General features: G+C 38.0%; 1 protein-coding gene across 16 annotated transcripts in view; it reads right to left on the reverse strand.

The window, feature by feature from the left end:
- UNC80 (unc-80 homolog, NALCN channel complex subunit) overlaps window positions 1–26,745 on the reverse strand; it is a 230,144-nt gene that overhangs the window by 94,032 nt on the left and 109,367 nt on the right. For 9 of the 16 annotated variants that reach the window (XR_007718221.1, XM_050751390.1, XM_050751388.1 and 6 more), the window contains exons 24-29: window positions 23,593–23,764; window positions 20,586–20,719; window positions 18,484–18,649; window positions 12,440–12,643; window positions 10,377–10,477; window positions 1,857–2,057 (exon numbers count right to left, since the gene is read on the reverse strand). Coding sequence is in view for 15 of the 16 variants with exons in the window: in XM_050751390.1 (XP_050607347.1) it covers window positions 1,857–2,057; window positions 10,377–10,477; window positions 12,440–12,643; window positions 18,484–18,649; window positions 20,586–20,719; window positions 23,593–23,764 (978 nt within the window). In the remaining variant the exon portion in view is untranslated. The remainder of the gene's footprint in view (window positions 1–1,856; window positions 2,058–10,376; window positions 10,478–12,439; window positions 12,644–18,483; window positions 18,650–20,585; window positions 20,720–23,592; window positions 23,765–26,745) is intronic. The other 7 variants (XM_050751391.1, XM_050751395.1, XM_050751394.1 and 4 more) reach the window with 4 other exon arrangements.

Consider the following 26,745-nt stretch of genomic DNA (forward strand, 5'->3'; position numbering starts at 1 on the left):
GCCATTTATGTTTGAAATATATATATGATTTATATACGTATACATGTATGCACACACAAACATATTTACTTCTTTTCTTTTTATGTCATTATTTAGCAGTTTATTTGTACCCCACACTGGTCTACTCTCCACCTTCATTCCCCTCAGAATTTGTATTATTTGAATAACATGAAATGCAAGAGAGTCTAGTTTAAAAAGCCCTGATTCTGATGTTTCATATTTCTAAGGTTAAAGTCTAGCTAAATACATTATAGATATAAACTGTGAATAATCCCAACTTTCTGAGCCCCTACAGTTGAAAAACCTGTAAAATAGGGATAAAATAACTCTTGCGATGGTTTTTAAGAATCAAAAGGCACTTGCCAATGAAATGTACTTACTTTATACCCTCACACATACATTTAGAAAAAATACTAAAAGATCCTACTCCATAGGATGAACTTGCACACTTACGAGGTATATCAGATATGTAATTTTAAAAGAGTATTTTGTATTATTAAAAATTTCTTCAATGAACATGTATTGCTTTCATAATAAAAAAGTTGTAATTAAAAAAATCCCTTAGTGAGTGCTAAGGTATAAAAAACTGCTACACAACTCAACTGTGGATTTTTGTTGTTATTGCTCATATTCTCTCATTGTTTGATGTATATATTATTGCTTACCCCCTCCCCAGTCCAAACCTGGTTTGTAAATTCCTTAGAAAGATTTTCTGCTTCTAGGTTTTATTTTTTCTTAACCGAATATCTAGCCTAATATTGTGCCAACAGAGGGCACATAATAAATGCCTGCTGAAATGAATAGGTGTTATATAAAAATCTCTTTGCAAAACCGCTTGGGAAAAGCAGCTGCAGGGGTGGCCACAACATTCAGTCAGGCATCTTGGCTGTGATGCCTGTTCAGGGGCAGGTGGAAAATTCAGGCCTTCCCTGGCAGGAGCACAGCAGCCCTGGTCACTGTCTTCGTCTCCTGCCAGCTCAGCTGCTCAGGGTAGTTTTCAGAAAAGGGCAGCTGAATACTTGAAAAATGTAATAGTTTCTTGAAGGAATCTCCTTTAGTCTGATTTGACCTAGATGACTCTTTTACTTGGCTGGGAATAGTGGGCCCATTTACGCATATTTTTTAGTACATAGTTGTGTTAGTTTCCTGTTGCTGCTGTAACAAGTGACCACAATCTTCACAGCTTAAAATGACACAAATTTATTATCTTACAATTCTGGAGGTCAGAAGTCTAAAACAGATTGGCAGGGCTGTGATTGCTTCTGAAGGCTCTAGGAGATAATCCATTTCCTTGTCTTCTCTAGCTTCTAGAGGCTGCCAGCAATCCTTGGCTCATGGCCCTGCATCGCACTGACCTCTGCTTTTCTCACAACATTTCCTTCTCTGCCTCTGACCCTCCTGACTCCTTTTTCCACTTATAAGGACCCTTATGATGACACCGAGAACAGCTGGATAATTTAGGACACGCTGCCCATTGTAAAATTTTCAGTCACATCTGCAAAATCTCTTCTGCCATGTGAAGATATTCACAATTTCCAGAGATTAGGATGTGAGTATCTTTGTGGGAGAGGCATTATTCTGCCTACCACAATAACTTATTCATCATCATCATCATCCCTATGCATTCATATTTATTTACAGAGTAAGGCAAAACCTGAGGAAAGATTCCATGTTTACTCATGGACAAAAAGACAAAACATTTGTCTTTCTTGTACATCTCTTCTGCTTTTGTTTAGATGCACACAGACCTGATTGTTACAATTGCATTTGCTTGAAAATTCTTATTTCCAGAGAAGAAATTGTTAGGACATCATGTTCCCTAGTATTGGAATATCACTCAGTGGTCGTTTACTTACTTCTTTCTGTTTCTTGCCCCGGAGAGCCACATTGCTGATGTTGCTGCTTTCCCTCAGAGAGTCCACACTGTCTCCATAGAGTAGCTTAATGGCTCTGACCAGTCGGGCACAGGAGCGGCTGTGGTGCAGGTAGCAGTGGGGATGGCAGTAGTCAACGTGAGTGCAGATGAAACTCTGCTGATTGCACAGCAAGATCATCACCTGGAATACAAGCATCCCTGAGACTCAGCCAGGCAACCTGGGTACAGACAAACTGAACATATCTATGGGGTGGAAGCTGGGAAGTCAGAATGTCAGCTTCCCTGGATGTGTCTTGAAATCGCAATGATCCAATAATTCCCAAAGGAGAACAAAAGTTCTTTATCCCTTCAGCCTTTTGTTCTCCCTCCATTCCTACTTGATAGAAGGATCTCTTTGAAACATTAAAAGGTTAATAGGTCTTCAAAAAATTAAAACAATTATTGTGGAGCATATGGTTTCCAAATATTCTCAAATGGAGATTCTGAACTTAAAACTAATTTTTTTTCCAGTTCTTATGTTGGGAAAGGAACCAGACGGAAGGGCACAGACTGGTGAGAAATTCTGTCCCAGAGGATCTGGCTAGCCTTTGACAGCTGTGGGACACCTTTAATGCCAGCCCACCCATGTGGGACTTAAAAACATTTCCACTTCTTCTCCTCTGGCCAATAATATTCAACTAGAACTTGAACCTTACTGTACAGTCTCATTTCCACTCTCTGCAAAGTGCTCTTTTTCCTCTGGCTTTTAGAACATTCTAGCTCTTCTCTTGTAGCTAAATCCAAACCAAATCCTCACATCTCCTATAATTCTCCCATTAAAATTACAGAAAGGAATTCAGTTGATTTAAAAGATATGGGTTATTTTAAGATAAAGAATAAAGGCCCTTGCATTTGGAACTTCTTAAGGAGCTTTTCTTAAAAGGCAATAGCATACACAGAGCCACAAGGTCAGTAATAGTGTGCACAGTATCTTCTGAATGCTTCCATCCTTCATGAATCTATAATAGTTCCCACCTTGACAACTAACCGGTGAGGGACTGTGTGCCATATTGAACACAAAGAGAGCACAAAACAAGACGATGTGGGCAAGGCTAATACGTTGATTACAGGCACGTGAGAGATCCTAAAGCAGAGGACCTAGCTAAGCTGTGCCAGAATTCCTGACCCATAAAAACTATAAGATAATAAATGTGTATTGTTTTAAGCCACTAAGTTTGTGGTAATTTGTATGCAGTACTAGAAAATTAATACATTCCCCCTCTAATCATGTATATTTCCTGCAGGAAGTCCACACTGCACACAATTTCCTACAGGAAGTCCACACTGTCCACACACACATATATATGTTATATAATATATATATTATACACACACACACCCCCCACACACAAAGTCAGCTCTCCATATCCATGGTTTCTGTATCCGTGGATTCAACCAACTGCAGATCAAAAATATGCCAAAATATCTCCCCCAAAATTGTGTTTTTACTAAATATGCACAGACATTTTTGGGAATCATTAACAATACAGTATAATAACTACTTATATGGAATTTACATTGTATTAGGTATTGTAAGTAATCTGGAGATGATTTGGAGTATGTGGGAGGATGTACATAGTTTATATGCAAATACTATACCATTTTATATCAGGGGCTTGCTCATCTGTATATCCTGGTATTCATGGGAGGCCCTGGAACCAATTCCCATGGATATCAAGGGATGACTATACACACACACACACACACACACACACATACACACATGTATACAGGCATACCTTGGAGATGTTGCAAGTTCAGTTCCAGACCACCACAATAAAGCAAATGTTGCACTTGAGTGAGTCATACAACTTTTTCTATTTCCCAGTGCATATAAAAATCATGTCTACACTATACCATAGTCTATTAGGTGTGCAATAGCATCATGTCTAAAAAACCAATGTACATACCTTAATTAAAAATTCTTTATTGCTAAAATATGCTAACAATCACTTGAGCCATTGGCAAGTTGTAATTTTTTTTTTTTTTTTTTTTGCTGGTGGAGGGTCTTGATATTGAGAGCTGCTGACTGATGAGAGAGAGAAGTGGTTGCTGAAGGTTGGGGTGGTTGTGGCAATTTCTTAAATTAGACAGCGAAGAAGTTTGGCCCATTAATTGACTGTTCTTTTCATGAAAGGTTTTTCTCTAGCACGTGATACTGTTTGATAGCATGTTACTCACAGTAGAAATTCTTTCAAAATTGCAATCAACCCTCTACAACCCTGCTGCTGCCTTATCAACTTAATTTATGTAATATTCTAAATTCTCTGTTGTCACTGCAATAACGTTCATAACATCTTTACCAGGAGTAGATTCCATCTCAAGAAATTACTTTCTTTGCTCATCCATAGAGGTACTTCCTCACCCATTCAGATTTTATCATGAGATTGCAGCAATTTAGTCACATCTTCAGGCTCTACTTCTAATTCTAGTTCTCTTGCTAGTTCCACCTTATCTGCAGTTACTTCCTCCACTGAAGTCTTGAATTTCTCAAAGTCATCCATTAAGGTTGGCATCAACTACTTCCAAACTCCTGTTAATGTTGATATTTGATCTCCTCTTGTGAATCACAAATGTTCTTAATGACATCCAGAATGGTTAGTTATTTCCAGAAGCTTTCAATTTACTTTGCCAAGATCCATCACAGGAATCCCTATCACTATCTGTGGCAGCTATACCCCTGAAAAATGTACTTTTTTTTTTTTTTTGAGACAGAGTCTCACTCTGTTGCCCAGGTTGGAGTGCAGTGGCACGATCTCAGCTTAGTGCAAGCTCCGCCTCCTGGGTTCACGCCATTCTCCTGCCTCAGCCTGTGGAGTAGCTGGAACTACAGGCACCCGCCACCATGCCTGGCTCTTTTTTTTTTTTTTTTTTTTTTGTATTTTTAGTAGAGACAGGGTTTCACCGTGTTAGCCAGGATGGTCTTATCTCCTGACCTTGTGACCCACCTGTCTCAGCCTCCCCAAGTGCTGGGATTACCAGCGTGAACCACCGCACTCGGCCACAAAATGTACTTCTTAAATCATAAGACTTGAAAGTCAAAATTACTCCCTGATCTGTGGGCTGCAGAACGGATGCTGCGTTAGCAGGCATGAAAACAACATTAATCTTCCTGCACACTTCCATCAGAGCTCTTGAGTGACCAACTACATTGTCAATAAGCAGTAATCCTTTGAAAGAAATCTTTTTTTTTTTTCCTGAACAGTAGATCTCAACAGTGGACTTCACATGCTCAGGAAACCATGCTGTGAAACAGATGGGCTGTCATCCAGGCTTTATTTTTCCATTTATAGAGCTCAGGAAGAGTAAATTTAGCATAATTCTTAAGGGCTCTAGAATTTTAGAATGGCAAATGAGCACTGACTGAAACTTCAAGCTGCCAGATGCATTAACCCCTAACAAGAGAATCAGCCTGTTAAGTTTTGCAGCCAGGTATTGACTTCTCTCTAGCTATGAAAGTCCCAGATGGCATTTTTTTCCAACAAAAGGCTCTTCTACATTAAATATCATTTTATAGTATAGCCACCTTCATCAATGATCCCGGTTAGATCTTCTGCATAACTTGCTGCAACTTCTACATCAGTACTTGCTGCTTCACCTTGCACTTTTATGTTATGGAGGTGGCTTCTTTCTTTCAACCTCATGAAGCAACCTCTGTTAACTTCAGACTTTTCTTCTACAGCTTCTTCACCTTTCTCAGCCCTCACAGAACTGAAAAGAGTTAAAACTTTTCTCTGAATTTAGTCCAGACCACTAAAGCTTTCTCCATATCAGCAATTACACTGTTTCACTTTCTTATTGTTCATGTGTTCACCAGAGTAGCACTTTTGATTTCCTTCAAGAACTTTTCCTTTGAAATCATAACTTGGCTGTTTGGTACAAGAGGCCCACCTTTGAGTGGATCTTGGTTTTCAACATGCCTTCCTCACTAAGCTTAATAATTTCTAGTATTTGATTTAAAGTGAGAGACATACAACTCTTCCTTCACTTGAACACTTAGAGGGCATTGTAAGGTTATCAATCAGCCTAATTTCAATACTGCTGTGTCTCAGGGAATAGGGAGACCCTAGAAGAGGGAGAGAGACAAGAAGCAGCTGGTCCATGGAGTAATGAGAACACACATTTACTGATTAAGTTCAACATCAATATGGGTGTGGTTCATGGTGTCCAAAAACTGACAATAATATCATCAAGGATCACTGATCACAGATCACCATAAAATTGATAATCATGAAAAAGCCTGAAATATTGTGAGAACTACCAAAACGTGCCACAGAGACACAAAGTGGGCACATGCTCTTAGAAAAACAGCACCAACAGACTTGCTCAATGCAGGGTTGCCACAAACCTATAGTCTGTAAAAAATGCGATATCTACAAAGCACAGTAGAGTGAAGTACAATAAAATGAGGCATACCTGTATACACACAGACATGATACATAAATATACATATTTGAATGCATAAGACAGTGAGGCAGTCAGGATAAAGGGTATGATGTGGAGAGAAAGGATATTCGCTGAGGTGAGGACAATGTGAAGACACACCACATTTCTCCTTGAGGCATTTGCTACATCTTAGGCACAAGTGGCCAAGAAGCTAGGCAGAGCCTTAGGCAATCTCACGGGGGCTAGGAGGTAAAAATTAGAATTTAGAATTACCAAAGAAGGGAGAAACTGAATAGTCTAGATCCTGTAGAGAAATGAGGTCCAAATAAGTCAGACTGACACTGGGTTACAGTTTTCCCTTCTAGGCATTGACTGATTGAGCAGCTAAGAAGAGAAGCAAAGACCAGGTGACACACAGAGTACAGACTTTGGCAATTTCATTGTGATGGGGAAACAAAAATTGTAGTTCCTGACTCATCAAGAATGAGAGGCCCTGTGACATACCCCAGACTCTCACTGGGAGTCTTGGACGTGCGTAGGGGGTGGGGAAGGACAGGCTAGAAATAGTCCAAGTCCAGCTAGTGTAGTCCCTGACTGGACTGAAGTGATCTGCTTCTTTGTTGTCTGCCAGAGGACAGGGTGAATCCTCTCTGGAAAGAGAAAACATCAACTAGAGCTTTGGTGCTTTTTTTAAATTAATAAACTTTATGTTTTAGAGCAGTTTTGGCTTCACATCAGAATTGAGCAGAAAGTACAGAGAGTTCCCACATATACACTGTCCGCATACATGACAACCTCTCCTACTATCAACATTTTGCTTTACAGTGGTACATCTATTAGAATGAACTTATACTGACACAGCATTACCACCCAAAGTCAACAGTTTACATTAGGGTCCATGCTTTGCTTTGTACATTCTATGAATTTTAACAAAAGTATAATGACATGTATCTGCCACTGCACCTCTATAATTTTTTTTATACACCATGTTTAGTCAATATAATTACAAGGCATTTTAGGAGCAGGACCAAGAAGAGTAAAGAAAATAGATTCATATATTGAACTTATTAGCTATGGACCTGATCAAAATGTCTGCACTCCCATGTTTCTTGTGGCACTGTTCACAATAACTAATATTTGGAAGCAACCTAAATGTCCATCAGCAGATGAATGAACAAAGAAAATGTGGTATATATACACAATGGAGTACTACTCAGCCATAAAAAAGAATGAGATCCTGTCATTTCCAACAACATGGATAGAACTGGAGATCATTACGTTAAGTCAAATAAGCCAGGCACAGAAAGACAAACATCACATGTTCTCACTTATTTGTGGGATCTAAAAATCAAAACATTCGAACTCATGGACACAGAGAGTAAAAGGATGGTTACCAGAGGCAGGCAAGGGTAATAGAGGGTTGAGGGAGAGGTGGGGAAAGTTAATGAGTACAAAAAATAGAATGAGTAAGACTTACTATTTGATAGCACAATAGGATGACTATAGTCAATAATAACTGTACATTTCAAAATAACTAAAAGAATGTAATTGGATTGCCTGTAACAAAAAGGATAAATGCTTGAGGAGATGGATACCCCATTCTTCTTGATGTGATTATTTCACATTACATGCCTGTATCAAACACCTCATGTAGCCCACAAATATACACACCTACTATGTACCCACAAAAATTAAAAATAAATTTTTTTTTTAAAAAATCTGTGATCAATTACGAATACATCACAATGGAAATTTTAAAATATTTTAACTGAATGATAATGAACATATATCAAGCCTTGTATGATGCAGCTAAAACTGTTTCTAGATAATATTTATAGCTTTAAATTCATATGTTAGCAAAGTGGTTGCAAATCAATTATCTGAGTATCTGTGTCAAGAAGTTAAGGAAAAAAAAACAAATTAAACTCAAAGAAAAGTAGAAGAAAGTAATAAAGATACCAGAAAATATTAGTAAAACAAAAATTCAACATTCTAAAAATGACAAAATGAAAATCTGGTTCTGGTTCTTTTAAACGACAAAATAGACAAACTCTTAGAAAGACACTACTAAAAAAAGAAGAGAAGACAATCTACCAATATCAAAAACAATAAATATAAATCACTGCAGATCCTAGAGAATTTAAAATAATCTTAAGAGAATATTTTAAACAATCTTTTTGCTAATAAATTTGAATATTCATATTAAATGAAAAAAATCTCAGCAAAAAATATTAGTTTACCTGAATTGCTCCCAGAAGAAATATAAAATCTAAATGGTCTTAGCTGTATTACATAAATTGAATCTGTAACTTAAAACTCTCCCACAAAGAAATTTTTAGGTTTAAAAGGTGTGATCAGTGATTTCTTCCAAATATTTAAAGAAGAAACAGCACTGCTCTTACACAACGCTTCCAGAGCTGTTTATTTATGGAACACTACACACAAAACTAAAAGGCATTATTGAAAGACATTTAAAGAGGCTCTAAATAAATGGAGAAACAGACATTAGTGGAGTGATCATTTTAAACATTGGAAGATTCAATATCATAAAGATATGATTCATTTAAATTAATCTATGTATTACACTCAAGGCTGCTTTGGAAGTTTTTTTTTTTAATTATTTAAAATAGGGTGATTCTAAATGAATGTGAATCTAGCCAAGAATAGACCATGCCATTGTGAAGGAGAAGAACAACAAAATTGGAGGACCTACATTTATATGAGGAAAAGGAACCAGACACAACATAGTAGTAGCATATGATGCCAATTACATGTATTTCAAAAATAGACAAAATGAATCTATGGTGTTAGAAGGTAGAACGGTGGTTACTGTCAGGGGAGAGTAGCATCTGGTAGAAGACCTGTGTAGAATTTCTTAGGTGTTGATAATGTTTTCTCAACCTGGCAGTGGTTACACAGGTGTATTTACTTCATAAAAATGTACTGAGCTGTATACATAGGTTTTGTATGCTTTTCAGTGAGTAGGTTAGAGTTCAATAAAAAGTTTACTTTGAAACACAGCTGCCTCAGAGATTCTCAAATCAGTCAATTCTGGGGACTGCTTCCATAGTGAAGGTGAGCCACCACACACCCAAGGACCATTACGCACCAGCTAGAGCTCGTCTGACTTTCCCAGGAAGTCAGATTAAAATTAGGGTGAGCGGTGACCCCAGTGATGATCCTAGGGATACCCTGCCACTTGTATAACCGAGCTTACATTTCCTTACCATTCTCCTTACTCTTTTTTTTTTTTTTTTTGAGATGGAGTCTTGCTCTGTCCCCCAGGCTGGAGTGCAGTGGCACGATCTCGGCTCACTGCAAGCTCCGCCTCCCGGGTTCATGCCATTCTCCTGCCTCAGCCTCCCAAGTAGCTGGGACTACAGGCGCTTGCCACCATGCCTGGCTAATTTTTTGTATTTTTAGTAGAGATGGGGTTTCACTGTGTTAGCCAGGATGGTCTCGATCTCCTGACCTTGTGATCTGCCCGCCTCAGCCTCCCAAAGTGCTGGGATTATGAGCCACCGCGCCCGGCCCCTTTCTCCTTAACTTCTTTCTTCATGCTCAGCTCGAGTCTTGAACTCCACCCCATGCCCACAGTTTCCTAGGGATCACCTCCTGCCTGTGCCCTCTGGCTCACCCTTGGACACATGGCATTCACCATCTTAGAGTGACCTTGCCCCAGTTTAAAATTTGGTCTAATACATACCCAAGAGCAACACCATGACCTTTCTCAGAATTCGCAGCAACCTGTATAAAACTGATGATGATACCTACGCTGTGTCACTCAGGTTATCTTGACCACTAACCTGGCCTCATGATTTTCCCTGACTTATGGTGACCCACAAGCCAGCCATAACAAAAAAAGCTTGGTCTGAGTTAAGCTTAAGATGAGTACAGTTCAGCAGAATACCAATCCTAGAGAGTGTTGAGATATTCAGCTAAAACATAAGCCCCTGCTTTTTCTTCGAGGCTAGATTGGATTTGATGATTTAGTATAATCTCGTCCTCCCTCCTCAGATCTTTCCCAGGGTCTAAAGAAATTGATCTCAGGGCTCTTTCTGAGATTTCTACTTACATGAAGCCATGACATGTTTCTGTGGTAATTCTCCTCCGTGCCGGCATTACTCATTCCCTCTGGCTCGATGCTGGGCTCGCTTGCACTCCAAGGACTCCCTTCTTCAAAAAAAAAAAAAAAAAAAAAAAAAAAATACCAAGAAAGGTTTCAGTGTTCGGTCTCCCTGGAGAGCATGTTGGTATGGTACAGTTGCCCATGCTTCTGAATCCTAGGGCAGACTACCATGGCCCAGTGGGTTACAGGGCATAGCACTGACTTGGAGGAATATTAACAGGAGCTGTCCCCTTCATCACCAGCTGAACTGGCAATTTCAAAGACATTTATGATCTCTGTTATGGTGGCTTCCATTTTGAGAGATGGGAGCAGAGAAGAAAAACAGAGTCAAGTCCTTGAATTGCTGAGATGAGCCAGTTATTGACTGAGTGTGCCCAAATCCATTCCAGACTGACCAGACCTTGCAGGTGTATTTAAGGAGGGACAGCAACTAACCGGCCTCACAGTGACTGCTGTCTCCATTGTTCTGTGACTGCAGCTAGCGCTATTCCTCTAGCCACCAGGTTTTGCTACCACAGCTATGTCAAAGATGGGCAGGTACCTATGAAAAACTAAGGGAATTCGGAAGCAATTATGTCCAACTGTGGACAGCCCTTGTGTCCAAACTCCTCTCTATGGCAAAGTATAAAGGAGATATCTCTCAAAAATTCCCTACTTGGTACACTACATAACAAAGTTTTCCCTCAAATCTACAAAATTTTATAGATCTTTTTAATGACAAAACAATGTCTTCAACCTGGCTATTTTGACTCAATTGGTCAGGATAAATCAATCAATTTAAATAATTAATTGCAATAGTTTTGCCCCAAGTTAACTGATAATAATGCTCTAGCTTCAGACTTATAACAAAAGAAATCATACATACTTTTTAAAAAATGTCTCCTTAGGAAATAAGCAGAATCTTAAGTAATGCATAAATCAGCTATTTTCAAAGGCGAGGGTGGGTGGATACAGAAGCATTTTCTATTTTAAACCTTCTTTGATGAAATATACTCGGCTTTTATTTCAGCAGACTTGATCGATAATTTATCCACACTTCTTGCTGACTTTTGAAACTACTTACCTAGTAAGGAGAGCTTTCTATTTTGCCTTGCATACAGAGACTGAATGGCAAAGTGAATGTGCTTCAACTTTTACCTAATATTTAATGTTAGGCAGCTGGTGAGTTCTATTTTCAAGCCTACTGTATCTTTTGCTTGTCTATTAAGATACTAATTAGGGCCCATATTTTGGACTGCTGTATTTTGGTATTTGGAATTTCTTTAGAGCCTACAATGACAATCTATAACTCTCAGGCTTTGACTGTATATTAAGTTCATTCTCAGGTGTTTGACACATTGTATGGTCATCTTCTAATTTATCTTTACAGCATCCTTGCATTGTAGGCAAGAATTATTCTCACTGTGTAGTCAGAGAAAACAAATCCCTGAGAAGCTAAATGACTTGTTGAAGATCACTCATTGTCAGGTCTAGGCTATCTTAACTCTCTGATATTTTGGTTGTTCATATTGTTAAATAGAGACTTTAAAATATAGAGAATCTTTAGGTAGTCCTCCCCAAGGGAATTACTACATTTGACATTGAAGGTTCTGATCAAAAGAATGAATACACAAGTATCTGAATTTCAAAGACTGTCCTGGTCATTAAAGTGTTTTCTTTCTCTAACATATACGCCACACCCTTGCTGCTCAAAGTGTGGTCCTTGAATCAGCAGCATCAGCTCCACGAGAAAGCTTGTTAAACATGTAGAATCTCAGATCCCCACCCCAGATCTGCTGAATCAGAATCTGCATTTTAACAAGCCTCTCCAGTGACCTGTATGCACATCAACGCTTCAGCTGCCTTGCTCTAGCAAGGGTAGTATGGTTTTCAGGCTGAATAGCTTGTCTACCCTATGGCTCTGCCCTCCATCTATTTATGTGTAAGAAAATGGACTTCAGCTTGTTTCAGGACTTGGGCCCTGTCTTCCTACCCCCCACGTCCCTGCACACCCCACTCCTCTATGTTACCTAGGTCAGTGACAGTGTCCCTGCTCTGGGACAGCTGCAGCTCCTCAGCCTCAGACTCTGAGTCCTGCCGTGATAACTTGCTGCTCTTTAAGCTGCCGACCCGGCGAATGCTGGACAAGGAACCCCCCTTCTTCACCTGGAAACTGCGGGTTCCTTTAATCTGGAGCAGACGAGAACCTCCTATCCTGATCTTCCTGCTGGGAACTGTATTAAAAGAATAAAATAGGGCTTTTTCCCCCTTAGTGTTCCCCAGCCAGTGTTATATCCATCTCTCCCCAACTTGTCCCTGATCAGCCGCCTCTGCTGGCCTGGATGAGCACTCTGAACAAGGAGCTTCTCCCAAGCCCCCAGTCCTGCAGGACCCACCAGGAAGGGCTGGTGCAGCTTCTTTCTTGGACACAAAGCTCATCGGAACTGGGAACGACCTGCTCTCTTTCTGGCCCAGGTTTCACAAGCATGAGTGTGCCTTTGGGGCAGCATCAACTAGGACTATTAGTACACTTGTATCACAGGATTCCTTGATTCAAGAGAACCACAAACCATTTGCTTTTGCTTTCCTTTCAAAATGGGACTTACAGACTTCTGTAAGCTGTCACGTAAACCCCTTCATTTTGGAATACCTCATTCAGAAATAAGAACCAAAGGTGCTTCTTTCTGCAATAGTCAGCAGTGGCTTCCACTCTGCTCCTCAGAAAAGGCACTAAACAATCTGTTTTCACTCGGGTGAGCATGAGTGTGAAATGGCTCTCTTTTCAATGTACCTAATGATTTCATACTATCCTCCTCTCAGTCAAAAGGCTGGGTGAAATGTGATTCCAAATGGTGCAAACCCCTGAGCCAATCTTATAACAGTCTATGCATACCAAGAAGAATATGCATTATTCATCTTTAGTCTTCTGGAAGAAATAGTAATTAGTGAGGAAAATAAAAGAGTAAAAGAAATGCATTTAAACTTGGAGCCTATCTTTATTTAAATCAACAGTATCCTTATTTCCCATAGTCATATACACACCTTCCTTTTCTTTTGAAGATTTGGTGTTGTCAAACATTGATTTTATAAGGGTGGGATAAAGTAAGTTTTAGGGCTTAAAGTCCATTATCAGGAAGGAGCCAGTTTTATAAGCTTAGCATCTTAAGACATGAACAAGATTTCTTAATAATTGTTTAAGGCACAGTTACTAATATTTTAAAAGTACCAATCAGAAAGTTTGCATGTTAGTTTCAGGTTTCTCATTCACGAGAGAGTTAATATGTGACTGTGATAGAACTTGTATAACTAAAACGTTAGCTAAATGTATACTTTTAACACCATTTAAAGGAGGTCAGAAGACTTTCTCCTGAACAATGTGAAAGTTCTGATTTACTGTTGTGATGGAGAAATAAAAAAATTATCACCATGCAGCTGGTAAAGGCCCCATGGAGCTCCCTGAACACATCTGAGTAGAATTTCACATCTGGATGGAATTTCTTGTGGCACAGTTAGACAAATCCCACAAAGATTATGAACCATAATGCTGCATTTTAATTATGGCACAAAGCACACACTATATTTTTCAATATTATTTTTATGTTTAGTTGAGACTTTATCACCTATCTGAAATACGTTTGAAACAGAATATAATTAAAATTTTTTAATGACTACAAGTGCAATTTCATGTCTAAGTAGATTCAGAAGTACAGAAAATATTAAACAGATAATTCTTAGATTTTTACAGAGGTACACACTAATATTCTTTGCCCAATTTTATGACACTTTTTGGCCTACAGATGCAGCAAAATAAACCCAAATTAATGTAATCAGAAAGAAATTTAATTTTGAGAGCTTGTTCCACCAAAATGGATAGTTGGAGATATCCTATAGCACTGAAAAATTACAGTTCAGAATTGTGGCATTGGTTATTTACAAGGGGCACAGCAGTTAGAATTTATATTTGGTATTGTACATGAAAAACATCAGTTGAGATTGTGCAGCATTGAATTGTAGCCTTTATCTCCATGACAACAAGAACTAGTATAAAAGTGAAACAAATCCATCTAAATTGGATAAAACATCTTTGGCCTTTTCTTTCACCTTACATTGTATCAATTAGCAAGTTCTGTTGGCTGTATATTTCAAAATATCATAGGATTTTGACAGCTCCATCCCCTTTTCCCTGGACTAATGTAACTACCTAACTGCTTCACCTTTCCCTCTACTCCATAGATTGAGTCATCTTTTAAATGCATAAATCATAAATACACACTTTATATCACATTTCTGGTAAAACCTACCAACAACTCTGATGCACTTAAAACAGAATTAAATTTCTAACCACATCTACCAGACCCTGTTTGCCCTTTGCATTACATTTCCGACCCATCTCCTACTATTCTAAATAATTATTTCACTTGAATTTTTCCTGGTAGAATCTGAATTGTCCTCAGGGTGTTTATTTCAAGAACTGGCATTTTCAGGTTTTATAAAACCAAATGGTATAAAATTTTAAAAACTGTAATTAGCAGTGGCTCTATTGTCTTCATTTTCACATAGGCTTCAGTAGCTGACAGCTTGTCAAATGGATTAAGGAATATTTAGGAATCTTTGGGAAGATTTTTGTCAACTGATTAAGGACATTTTATGGAGATATATATATAATAGCTCCAGTTTTCCATTCTTTATTAAACAACTTTCATATATTAACATAACCATTCTGTGAGTAGAAAAAATATTGAGCATTTGAGTGTTGAAATATTAAGCCAATTTACATAAATAATAATCATCAAATTAAAGTGTTCTTAAAATTAATCAGATATTTTATTTTATAAAATGGTGTAAAATTTACTCTGCTGAAGTTTAATCGTGTAGTATTAGTAATTATCTACTATCTTAAATATAATTAGCATAATAACTTTGAATGACAAAAGATTGCCTTCTAAATTAAAGTCTCTTTGGGATATGTTTAAAAGAGAGAAGCTTCTCATCACATGCAGTATAATTGTCTGAAGTAAGTAATATTTGAAAAAATATTGATTTGATACTTCTTCATCCTCAAAAATCGCTCAAGATTTGACTTATCCTTCCTGCAACATGGCCTCTTTGGGCCATAAATTCAATAGAATATGATATATGATTATCTGTATTTTAAGAATGTTGTGACATTTTGATCTTGAACTATTCAAACTTTTCCCAATGTATATCTATTCCCTTTAAAATATTTTTTGTTTTCTCTACACAGGGCTATTCCTTCTAAGAATCATTCATTCGTTGTTATCCAAAATTTATTGACTCATTGTCTGTAGGATGCTAGAAAACACTTCAACGCATAAAATAACCTTTGACTCTTCTAGCAAATGTGCAGATGTTCTTTTAATTGAAATTCACTGGAAAAACATGGAAGGGCAATGGAATTTTTAAAATGGCAAAATCAAATAGTGAAGTTGGCAGTTTAAAGGAGGCCCTAGAGGGCAACTTAAAACTTTGCAATCTTTAGTTCATAGTTAGGATTTTCTATGTGGGTTCTAATCTAGATGCTCACGATGTATATTTAAAAACCCAACAACAGCTATTTATTGTGTACCTACAATTCACCAGGTATTAAGTTTACACTTCACTTGCATCGTCTTATTAAAAGTTTTCAACATCACAATGCAGTAGGTGTTAACCCAGTTTTACAGAAAAGAGAACTGTGTCTTAGAAGGTAAATAACTTGGACAAGGCCACATAGTGAGTTACTATATTTCACCCATTTTAAGTTGTTCACATTTTAACATATCTGGAAATCAGTATTTGACATGCAAGAGATGACATCTTATGATCACTTGCACCAGGTAGCAGTTGTGACACCTTTGTTATTGCTTGTCTGTGTGAAAAATGTAAAACACCAGCAAAAAGATAAACAGAAAGACAGGATCTTTTAACCCTAAGGAACAAAGTGATAGTGAGGGGTAGGTGGGTGTGTGAGGTGGTAAGTCAGATGTGTTTAGCAACATTCCTTAAGAGGGACTAAAGGTGGGCTAACTTCATATGGGTGCAAGTTGGCTTAAGTAATTAGCACAAAAAGCTTTACTTCTTTTGTGAATCCGTCTAAGAAACTATGCATCACTAACATTGTGATGGCACAGAGGACGTTATCATATATAGAAACATAGACATTAGATAACTGTGAGTTGAAAAGTAATTAAGAGATTTAAACTCTGAGTTGACGATGGTTTACAAAAACTTTAACCAGTTTTTTTATATATATATATATAGAGAGAGAGGATTGCATGAGAATTATATATAGTAATAATAATAATAATAATAATAATAATAAACATCTAATTAGGTCTGAAAGTCCTTTTTCAATAAGAATAAAAGACAAGCAGCTGGGCGTGGTGGCTCATACCTGTAATTCCAACACTTTGGGAGGCCGAGGCAGTTGGATCACCTGAGGTCAGGAGTTTGAGACCAGCCTGGCCAACATGGTGAAACCTTGTCTCTACCAACAATACAAAAATTAGGAAAATGTGGCACATATACACCATGGAACACTATGCAGCCATAAAAAGGATGAGATCATGTTCTTTGCAGGGCCATGGACGAAGCTGGAAACTGTCATTCTCAGCAAACTAACACAGGAACAGAAAACCAAACACTGCAAGTTCTCACTCATAAGTGGGAGTTGAGCAATGAGAAACATGAACATAGGGAGGGGAACATCACTCACCAGGCCCTGCCACGGGGTGGGAGGCTTGGGGGGGAGAGCATTAGGAGAAACACCTAATGTAGATGACAGGTTGATGGGCGCAGAAAACCACCATGGCACGTGTATACCTATGAAACAAATCTGCACGTTCTGCAAGTGTATCCCGGAACTTAAAGTATTAAAAAAAGACTTACGGACAGAGGGACAAAAACATGCATGACCAAATTAGGCCAAGGTGTGTATGTGCATGCAAGTGGGTGAATTTAAGTTAATTATAATGGAAATTATATGTACAGATGGAAAATACTGAACTATTTTTAAAATACCACTGTCTAGAAAACATTCTTAGCCAGGCCAAAAGAAATTCTGTAAACGCTGTAACACTTTTTTCTTAAATAACATGGTTCCATAAATAACTTTTCTAGGTCATTCTTATCTACTGAAAAAATTACAAGCAACCTGTAGGCTGACTATATTACTAGAAGACTTATAAGGTAGTCTCCCATTTAAAAAATCAAATATAAAACCTTCACATCTGGTTAATATCTGATCTATTGCATGGTTATGGAACTTGTTCTAATGTGCATTTAGCAATGCAGAAAGACTGTAGCTGTTCTTTCTCTCTTCATAGTTTCATAAAAATGATTAAATAAGCCTAGTGCTTTATTAATTGATGAGATTAGCCCTACAAGTGTTTAGCAGAGGTGTAGTTTTTAAAACGAGATTCTGTTTACCAAATTAGTTTTACATTAAGTAATGGTCCCCAAGAATTTGGTACGAATGGATGCCATTGATGTTAAGATAATTGAGAAATATAATATTATTTTTTCTCTTTTTATTATGTTTTACATTTTAACAAAAGCATATTAGGAAAATTTAAAAAAATACAAAAATTAGCCGGACGTGGCGGTGGGCACCTGTAATCCCAGCTACTGGGGAGGCTGAGGCAGGTGAATAACTTGAACCTAGGAGGCGGAAGTTGCAGTGAGCCGAGATTGTGCCACTGCACTCCAGCCTGGGAGACAGAGTGAGACTGTGTCTCAAAAACAAACAAAAAAACAATAAAAGACAAGCTAAGTGATAAGAGAGTATTATGTAAAAGTTCAATTGGGAGTATTTTTCTTTTCTTATTGGTAAATAAAATAAGGGTTCATCTTACAGCTTTAATGGAATAAGGAGAGTTTCTGAGCTGGAATTGGAAGCCAGGCTTCTCTGACTGCCGAGACCAACTTTTAACAAGCATGATTTTCCATCATAAAGCCTACACAGTCAGTACTGTAGGGAGTTAACAATTTGGGGACACAATTTTGTAGTTTAGACCCCAGTGCAAATATCCTATGAGAAACCCTGAAACATGAAGGAGTCTTTGTGTTTCCATACCTTTCTTCTCCTCGACTCCTGCATCTGATTTGAGAGTGTGGCTGCTGCTGTGGAGAGAATCTTTTGAGTCTTCGTTCTCGTCCAGGACCCCAGCAAAACTGATCTTCCTCTCATATCTGTGCCGATCCAACTCGGGATCCAAACGAAGTCTGCAGCTCTCCAAGTCCTAAAATGCCAGTGAGGAGCACGTGAGTGCTGGCATCTCCCCGGCACTGCATTGCTCTGGCGGCAAGCCTCCCTCCATTTTGAATTATACGCAACTGCGCTTAAACAGCCAGATTCCTTTATCTGCTGCTAATTTTAGATTGTGACCATGCAAAGCTATTCTAGACTTTAAAAATAAATAAAATATTTCCTAATTCATAGTATTTTTCCCCTTTTCCTCACATGCTTTACCTTCCAAAAGCATAGGCCTTGATCCAAATCCACAACTATCTTCCTTACCTTCTAACTCTTTGTCCACAGTTTTGGCTGTATCTTTGGCCTTTATCTTTTATTTAAAAATCACGCATCAAGCATGGATGTGTTAGGTACTGAAGGATAAATAAGGAATTTTTTTAAATCTCTAAAGAAGCTCAGAATCCCAAGATAGAAACTAAGAAGGCAAACAAGTGATAAACTTTAAGACTGAGAGTAGCTCAGAAATCAGGCTCGGAACTGTGTTCGACAGAATAATAGCTCCCCAAAGATGCCCTAATCCCTGGCACCTGTGAATACGTTGCCTCACACGGCAACAAGGATTTTGTAGATGTGATTAAGGCTAAGGACTTTAAGATTGAGAGATTATTCTGAGCTAGCTAAATGGGCCCAATCACAAATCCTTAAAAGTGGAGAGCCTTTTCAGGCTGCAGTCAGCAGAAGCTGTGGCTATGAAAGGAAGATGAGAGAGATACCATGTTTCTAGCTACAAAGATGGGGGGCCGGGCGCGGTGGCTCACGCCTGTAATCCCAGCACTTTGGGAGTCCAAGGCAGGCGAATCACGAGGTCAGAAGATCGAGACCATCCTGGCTCCAACGATGAAACCCCGTCTCTACTGAAAGTACAAAAACTTAGCCGGGCGAGGTGGCGGGCGCCTGTAGTCCCAGCTACTCGGGAGGCTGAGGCAGGAGAATGGCGTGAACTCGGGAGGCGGAGCTTACAGTGAACCGAGATCGCACCACTGCTCTCATGCCTGGGCGACAGAGCAAGACTCTGTCTCAAAAAAAAGGAGGAGAGGAGGTGGATTGTGGATTGTAAAATTTGCTTAAATGGTAACACATAGATTGTTTACGTTATGATTGCTCTGGGAGAGTGCCATAAGTCTTATGTGAACCGAGAAAGGAAAAAAATGAGTTAGTCCAGTTCCTCAGCTCCAGCTGGATGATGCCTGTGATGACCGAACCACTGGAAACTTGGTGCCCCTGAGGGAACTAGGAGTGAAGGAAAATTGGCTCCAAGGTGTGCCCCATGCCACACACTCTGTGAACGCGCCTGGTTCTTGCGTAGTATTTCTATTTATATCATTGGTTAAACAAATCAGGCCCTCATGGTACACACCACACGAGTGTATATGCATGCACACACATGCATGCACACACACACGCATGGTCTTATTTCTGTCTATCCATAATCTATAGGAAATGCTACAGAAATAACAATGTACGTTTGGGGATGTTTAGACACTAAATACTGGAGTACTTTCAACCATAATTTAAATGAGAACACTCATTAAGAAGCAAATTTTTATACAGATTTATGAGCAGTTGGTATAAAAAATTTATTGGTGAGTTCTGGAAAATATTAGCCATAAAACTCCTCATATTTTCAGAGTAAAGGAAGCTAAAAGCTCCTAGATATTCCCAGCATAATTGATAATGATCAATGAAACACTATATCCAGTAGGACAACCTTCACTGATTTCTAGATCAACTTTGGAGTTATTATTATTTGTAATGAGGAAAAGAGCATTTCTTTTTATGTTTCAAAATCCCTTGGTTGAATTTTTAAAATTATGTGATACATTAGCCATGGAACATTTAAGAAAACTGTGAATCTTGGAAACCCAGACACACGCCTGGCCTCACCAAGTAACCTGATTATTAACATGCATGCTTTAACTTACCACCATAGGCTCAGTGCGAGGTCTGGGCAGGCAAGAAAAGGTCTCTCGCAGGAAGGTGGTAATCTCCAGAAGAAGCTGACATGCTGCCATCTTCAAGGCAAAGGGGCAACCGCATTTAGAGGGGTTCACAGTACCTGTGAAATGAAAGTGTTCTTTCATAAGGAGACAAATCAACAAAAAATACAGAAATGCATAGTTTGATGGACATAGCTACACATGTGTAAAATCAAATTGAATATGAGAATGTTACCTATATATGTCCAACATTCAATTACATATGAGGACTTCATCTATATCTATGTAAGTTCAATTTACCTATTCCCTTTAGCATGATTTATGCACTACCATAAGCATCTCTCTTCCTCCATTTTGCAAATTCTACAGAGTGCTTCAGTATTAAAATATCGAACAAGTAGAACTAAATTATTTTCCTTAAAGCATTGTAGAGTAACAAAATGCAGCTCCAACTAAACTAGAATAGCTTTTAATGAAAACAGAAATGGGAGGTAATCTCGCAAGATTTCTATGCTGCTCTTCAATCAGATTTAGACTATGCATATGGCAGTGAACTAGATTTGGAGCTACAAAAATTCTGCCAGCTCATTTTATGAGGGATGTCTGTCTTGCTGTTCTGAGGGCAGTGAAGTTGTTTCAGCTCTAGTTCAAATGTGTTTCTGCAACATAGACAAGACATACTTACTGGATCACACATATCATACAGTTTGTGCAAGCTAGCCTGTCAAATTAAGGCATAGCTATACTAGAAATGTACAAATATTCTCTTTTGCTCTGAAGAATATTGACCTTTGAATTAGTAAAGCATTGTATCCACTAGAAGCCAACTAATAGTTTTTGCTCTAAAGATAGATAATGGCCACAGTAACACCATAGTGATTTTTTAAATTCTCAGAATTAGTTCTCAAATATGTGTCATCACAACTGATGGCACAGGATGATGCAGAAATATATTGATTAAGTGTTCAGAAAAAATCAGAGCCATGTAGAATTCCTTCTCTTATAAAACAAAGGAAATGGTTGTCTATTTTAAATGAATCAAGTCATCAAGCAATCACAATACCATTACATATGAACAGTCCTAAAAGTATCTCTAAAATGTTTCCTGGATGTTAAGCTTTCTTAATTGAATTGAATACAAACTTCATGATTTCATTTGAAAATAGGTGGAAATTATGGTCTTTCTGTAGAATTTAAGCTATTGTTTTCTCAGGAAAACCATTTTCTCTCCCGAGTTAATTTGTTGCTGGGGACTTTGCCTCTCATCAAGAATGGAAAAGACAAGCTTCTGTAGAATTTCCAGCCCGAAAGTTGCTTGCACCATAATTAGCCTTTAAATGCAAGATGAACTGTGTATTGACTTGAAAGTGGAAGTAAAAATCAGACATATCAATCTTATATATGTCTTATAGGGGCTATTTGACTAAATATTGTCTGGATATGCAACACTTTTTTAAAAATGATTGAACACTAGACATTCAGTATAGACTTTTGGGTCTGTCTTTTCACTCCTAAGGTTATCATCCAGGCTTTTCTTACCAGTCCTGTAGACAATGAGCTTAGTCTTAGTCTAGGCTCTTTCATGGCTATCATATTAAATATCCTGTTTTAATAAACAAGGATTGAGTTCTACCTAGTCTCAACAAAAAGCTAATATTCTAGGCATAACATACTGGTAAACGACACTTATGCAGTCTAATGGGGATTCAAGTTGTTTTGGCCTATAAGGATGCATGCATTTAATGTTGCTTCAGCTTCTCTCTGTTCTGAAGGCCCCCCTGGAAGTTCCAGGGTGGTTTAGAATGCCCTCTGGCTAGATGGGTCTTATGGTGGGCCTTCCCTAGGTTCTGTGATTGCTGGATAAACCTCATTCTAAGATAGTTTAGGCTATTGTAGATATTTTTGGGGCCAACCTTCATTATTAGGCTGAAAGACTGACATAACAATTTGGTGTTTTGTCAATGGCTACGTCAAGAAGATTTGCTCTGATTTGATAAGGTCTTAGAAGGGGCAACATGATTTAAAAAATGCAAAAAAAAAACCACTTTGGAAGGAACGTGGAAGGGAAGATCATAAGAGTTTTCTTTGATTATTATTCAGTCCTGCCTAATGTTACACTCCATCCATTCTTTTACATTTCATGACTGCAATGATGCAGTAGGTCTGAATCACCTAATGAAGGACAACTCTTAACATGTAGTCAGGGAACTTGAATTTCAAACCACAGGGGAAGGTCAGAAGGAAGAGATCTCAATACGTTCACCATATAAAGATACTAATTCCTTAACTATAACTGGAATTTTGTATTCCATAAAAGGCAGTGGTACATATACACAAAAGCTTGTATGGTATAGAACACATGTATACACAAAATGATGTTGAAGAAGGATATAATAGGAATCCTTTTGTCTCTACTTTTCTATGATGAGATTCAGTTCCAAATTTAATAAATAGGTACAGTACAGCAGACATTCATAGTTCTAGCAACCTCTGAATATTTTAATATTTCAGTGTGTCATGTTAAATACTATAATATACTCTGTTTAAAATTTTCAGTATTTTACTGATTTGGAAAATCATATTCAATTTTATTTCGTCTGATTTTGTTTCCTGGAGCAACAACAACAACAACAAAAACACACAAAAAAACACAAAAGAAACACAAAACCTGAAAAACTCTCTTCTAGGACAGTAAATTTTCTGCAACTGTAGTCTTTCAGAGATGTTTTCTCAGAGAAGTCAAATACCAATATTTGTATAATAGCAAGAGTCAAAGATGAAAAATAATAAATGTTCCATCTTGCCTGCACCTCCTTGCCCCTGTCTGTCTTCTCTTTCTGGTTCTTGCCTTGTCTCTGTGTGGCTTTATGCACATGCTTTACACCATGCACAGGGAAAAGGGGATAAGGCGCAGTGGGAAGACATGGGGAGGTGGTAAGAATATGAAGGAGAAAAGAGAAGTATTAAGTGCTCCTAAAGCAGAGGTTCTTACAAGCAGGGGTTCTTGTAGTAAAGGGAGTCTCCTTACTGTCATCTAAAAAGTCTTCCTCCTCATCCTCCTTTCTAAGTCTCCTCTTGGTCTCCTCATCGTAAATGAGACCCAGAAGGTTGGCTGGGCTCTCACTTTCCCCATGGCACAGCTCATTCAATCGGACGCCAATTGCCTACAATGGGAAGGAAAACAATGAAACGGCACAAACTAAGTCAAACTCTAAAATAGGCTCTCACATTACAGCAGACATAAGCAACCAATTAATGAGAATTATTTCCAGCATAAGCCTCTTCTGTATGCTACAGTGTTGTTTCCACCATATTTGCCAGTATGGAAACCAGATATGGAAGAAATGACTATCCCCAAGGTCATCCAGTCTAAAGATTTATAAAAACTAGGATGACACCTTTGTATATTTGTACAAAAGTTTTTCTGAAAATATTTCCATTTACTCAAAGGTTATTTATTTTATAGATATGATAAAAGGGAGTACACAGTTGCTTTTAATGGAGGATTTTGTTGCAGTAAAACATCAGAACGCACAGTTCCTCAGAGTGCTTCTGATTATGCTATTTTTAATGAGAATGTCACTGTCACGCTAATGAGTTTAGAAGTTGGCCAGAATTCTGTTGCTGATTTTTTTTTCTATATGTCATTATATATGTACTTATTGGCTTCTTTTATAGACTTTGTTCCTCTTTCCATAATACTCTATGAATTAATAAGAAATGCTAAGTTTTCTTTTGGTAGACTGCCCAACAACATTAGAAATATGACTCTTAATAACTCAGCACATGGACAAGATTGGTTTTTACATGGTATTCTTAGAACTAACATCCTTGCTATCTGTTATTGAATCATCAGGCACTACTGTCTGGTTTATCAAAGGAATTTTCCACAAGAAGAGACAAAAAACACTATTTCTATCTAATTTATTTTATTTCCAATTATACACTGCATGCAACAATGGAAGAGACACAGGCTCAGGAGTGAGAGAGAAAAAGTTAAACAGATCACTGAACTTGGGGTTTGACAGTTTGGACACTCTCTGTTTAAGTAAGAGCAAAATTCCAGCTAACTTTCTTCTTTCTTTCTGTATCATACTTTGCAAATATTTAGAAAAGTTACTAAATTCTCAGCAAGTAAGAAAATACACTTACTACTGAAAACAAACATGCTCAAGCTCTCTAAGTGAAGATTATGCTCATAACTCTTTAAATGAAAAGACATTTTTGAATGTTGTAGATATCTGGAAACAAAAAGTCTCCCTAAACTCTGGAATTAAGTGAGGAGCTAAAAACCAGGAAGCAAAAACCATACCAAGGAGAAAGCAGTATAGAAAGCAGTATGTGGGATTCTAAAATTTTAGCTGCTAACTGGGTAAGTTTTAAGCAAACAAAACAAATTGTAAAAACAAAACCACCACCACACCAAAAAGCCTTATCCTGGTGCTGCTATTTTGGAGATCCTCTGTTAAGGAGGAGACATGCAATTATGAGTCTGGAATGGAGCCAACAAACTAAATAGCGAGACTCAAAGGGGAAAAATGTCTACATTGACCATTCCAGGATGTTGTAACTAAGCAACTTAAATTAAATCCACAGTTTATAAAGCTTAAAGGGCTGCTCAAAAAATGAACTTGTCTGGTATAATACTGTATGTCTAAATAATAATTTATATCTCTATTTCTCATCCAAAGCTAGAATAATGCCTCAGGGCTATGTTTTTTCGTCTCTTCCTTCATTCATCAAATATTTATTAAGTGAGGTAATTTGTTAGGTATTAAATACAACATAAAGTTGAGTAAGTTGTTAGAGTACATTAGTACCTTTGTTTAATGTGCCCTGGTAAATTATAAGCCCACATAAGAAAGATTCCTATTTGGCAAATAGGAAGGCTAGAAGGGCTGGGAGGTTTGCCCAAGGTCGCTCAGCAGGATTCAAACATAGGATGTCTGATTATCTATGCCTGTGTTCTTTCTTTCTTTCTCTCAATGAGCTTACAGTCTATTGAGGGATGTAATAACATAACAAAACAACTAATTAAGTGGCTAAAGAGACTGGAAACACTTTATTAGCTCATAAGATAGATTAAATTCATATCAGAGAGGGAGAGGGTCGCGGAGCTGTGGGACTGGAAAACTACATTTTGGGTACAACATGCACTACTCGGGTGATGGATGCATTAAAATATCAGAATTCACCGCTGTAAAATTAATCCATCTATGTGGTCAAAAACTGCTTGTACCCCAAAAGTCATTGAAATTAAAAAAATAAAGAAATAAAGATAAAATTTAGTTCAGAGAACCACAGAAAATCTCACAGAAGGTCTCAAAGTTTGTAGACTTTGACAAATTGGTGTTTTGACTGATGGAGAATGGGGAGAGTAGACATTCGAGGAGACGGTCCTGAAAGATTTATGTTCATGGAAATGCACCATGTGCTCAGAGACTGCCAGAGGGGCCACTGAATTGAAGTTCAATTTTGAAGCAGGAAATAACGTACAGGAAGGCTGAAAAGGTAGATTTGGATCAGATCCTACAGTTCTTGAAGTTGAACTTCATTTTACATTCTTGAGAAGGATGAAAGGTAGTTTCTGAGTGGGGGAAGTAACCTGATCTCTCATTCCAGGGACATTGTACTAGCTGCCCAGGAATGCTGAGACAAGTATGGACTCTGCTTTCAAAAATTCATGTCAGAACCTATTATTATTGAACATATAGTAGGAGGAAAGTATTTAAATACATATTCTTTGGGTACATTGACTCATTTGAGTTCATCACCCATAATCTTGGAATGGTTTGAGTGAAGGTCATGGAGAGGGCAGTGATACCAGGCTAAGCAGTTTGGGTTTTATTCTGAGGGAAAAGGAGGGCCACTGAAAACATTTTAAGTGAATCAGAAACACACTATAATTTGCATTGTAGCCTAATCACTCTGAGAGCAGTTTGGAGAATGAATTAGAGGTGGCAAGTCTGGAGGCTGGGAGATCAGAATGAATGTCATATCTTGGGTGGGCTGGGCGATAGGAAGAACTTTTCACTGAGATTGTGTAGGATGCATTAAATGAGAGGAGACTGTGAGGAGAAGACCAAATAGGAAAAAAGTTTAATCATCCAGATGAGAAGTCATGGAATCAGACCTAAGGGGCTTC

The sequence above is a fragment of the Macaca thibetana genome, chromosome 12 (assembly GCF_024542745.1).
Source record: "Macaca thibetana thibetana isolate TM-01 chromosome 12, ASM2454274v1, whole genome shotgun sequence".
Lineage (NCBI taxonomy): Eukaryota > Metazoa > Chordata > Mammalia > Primates > Cercopithecidae > Macaca > Macaca thibetana.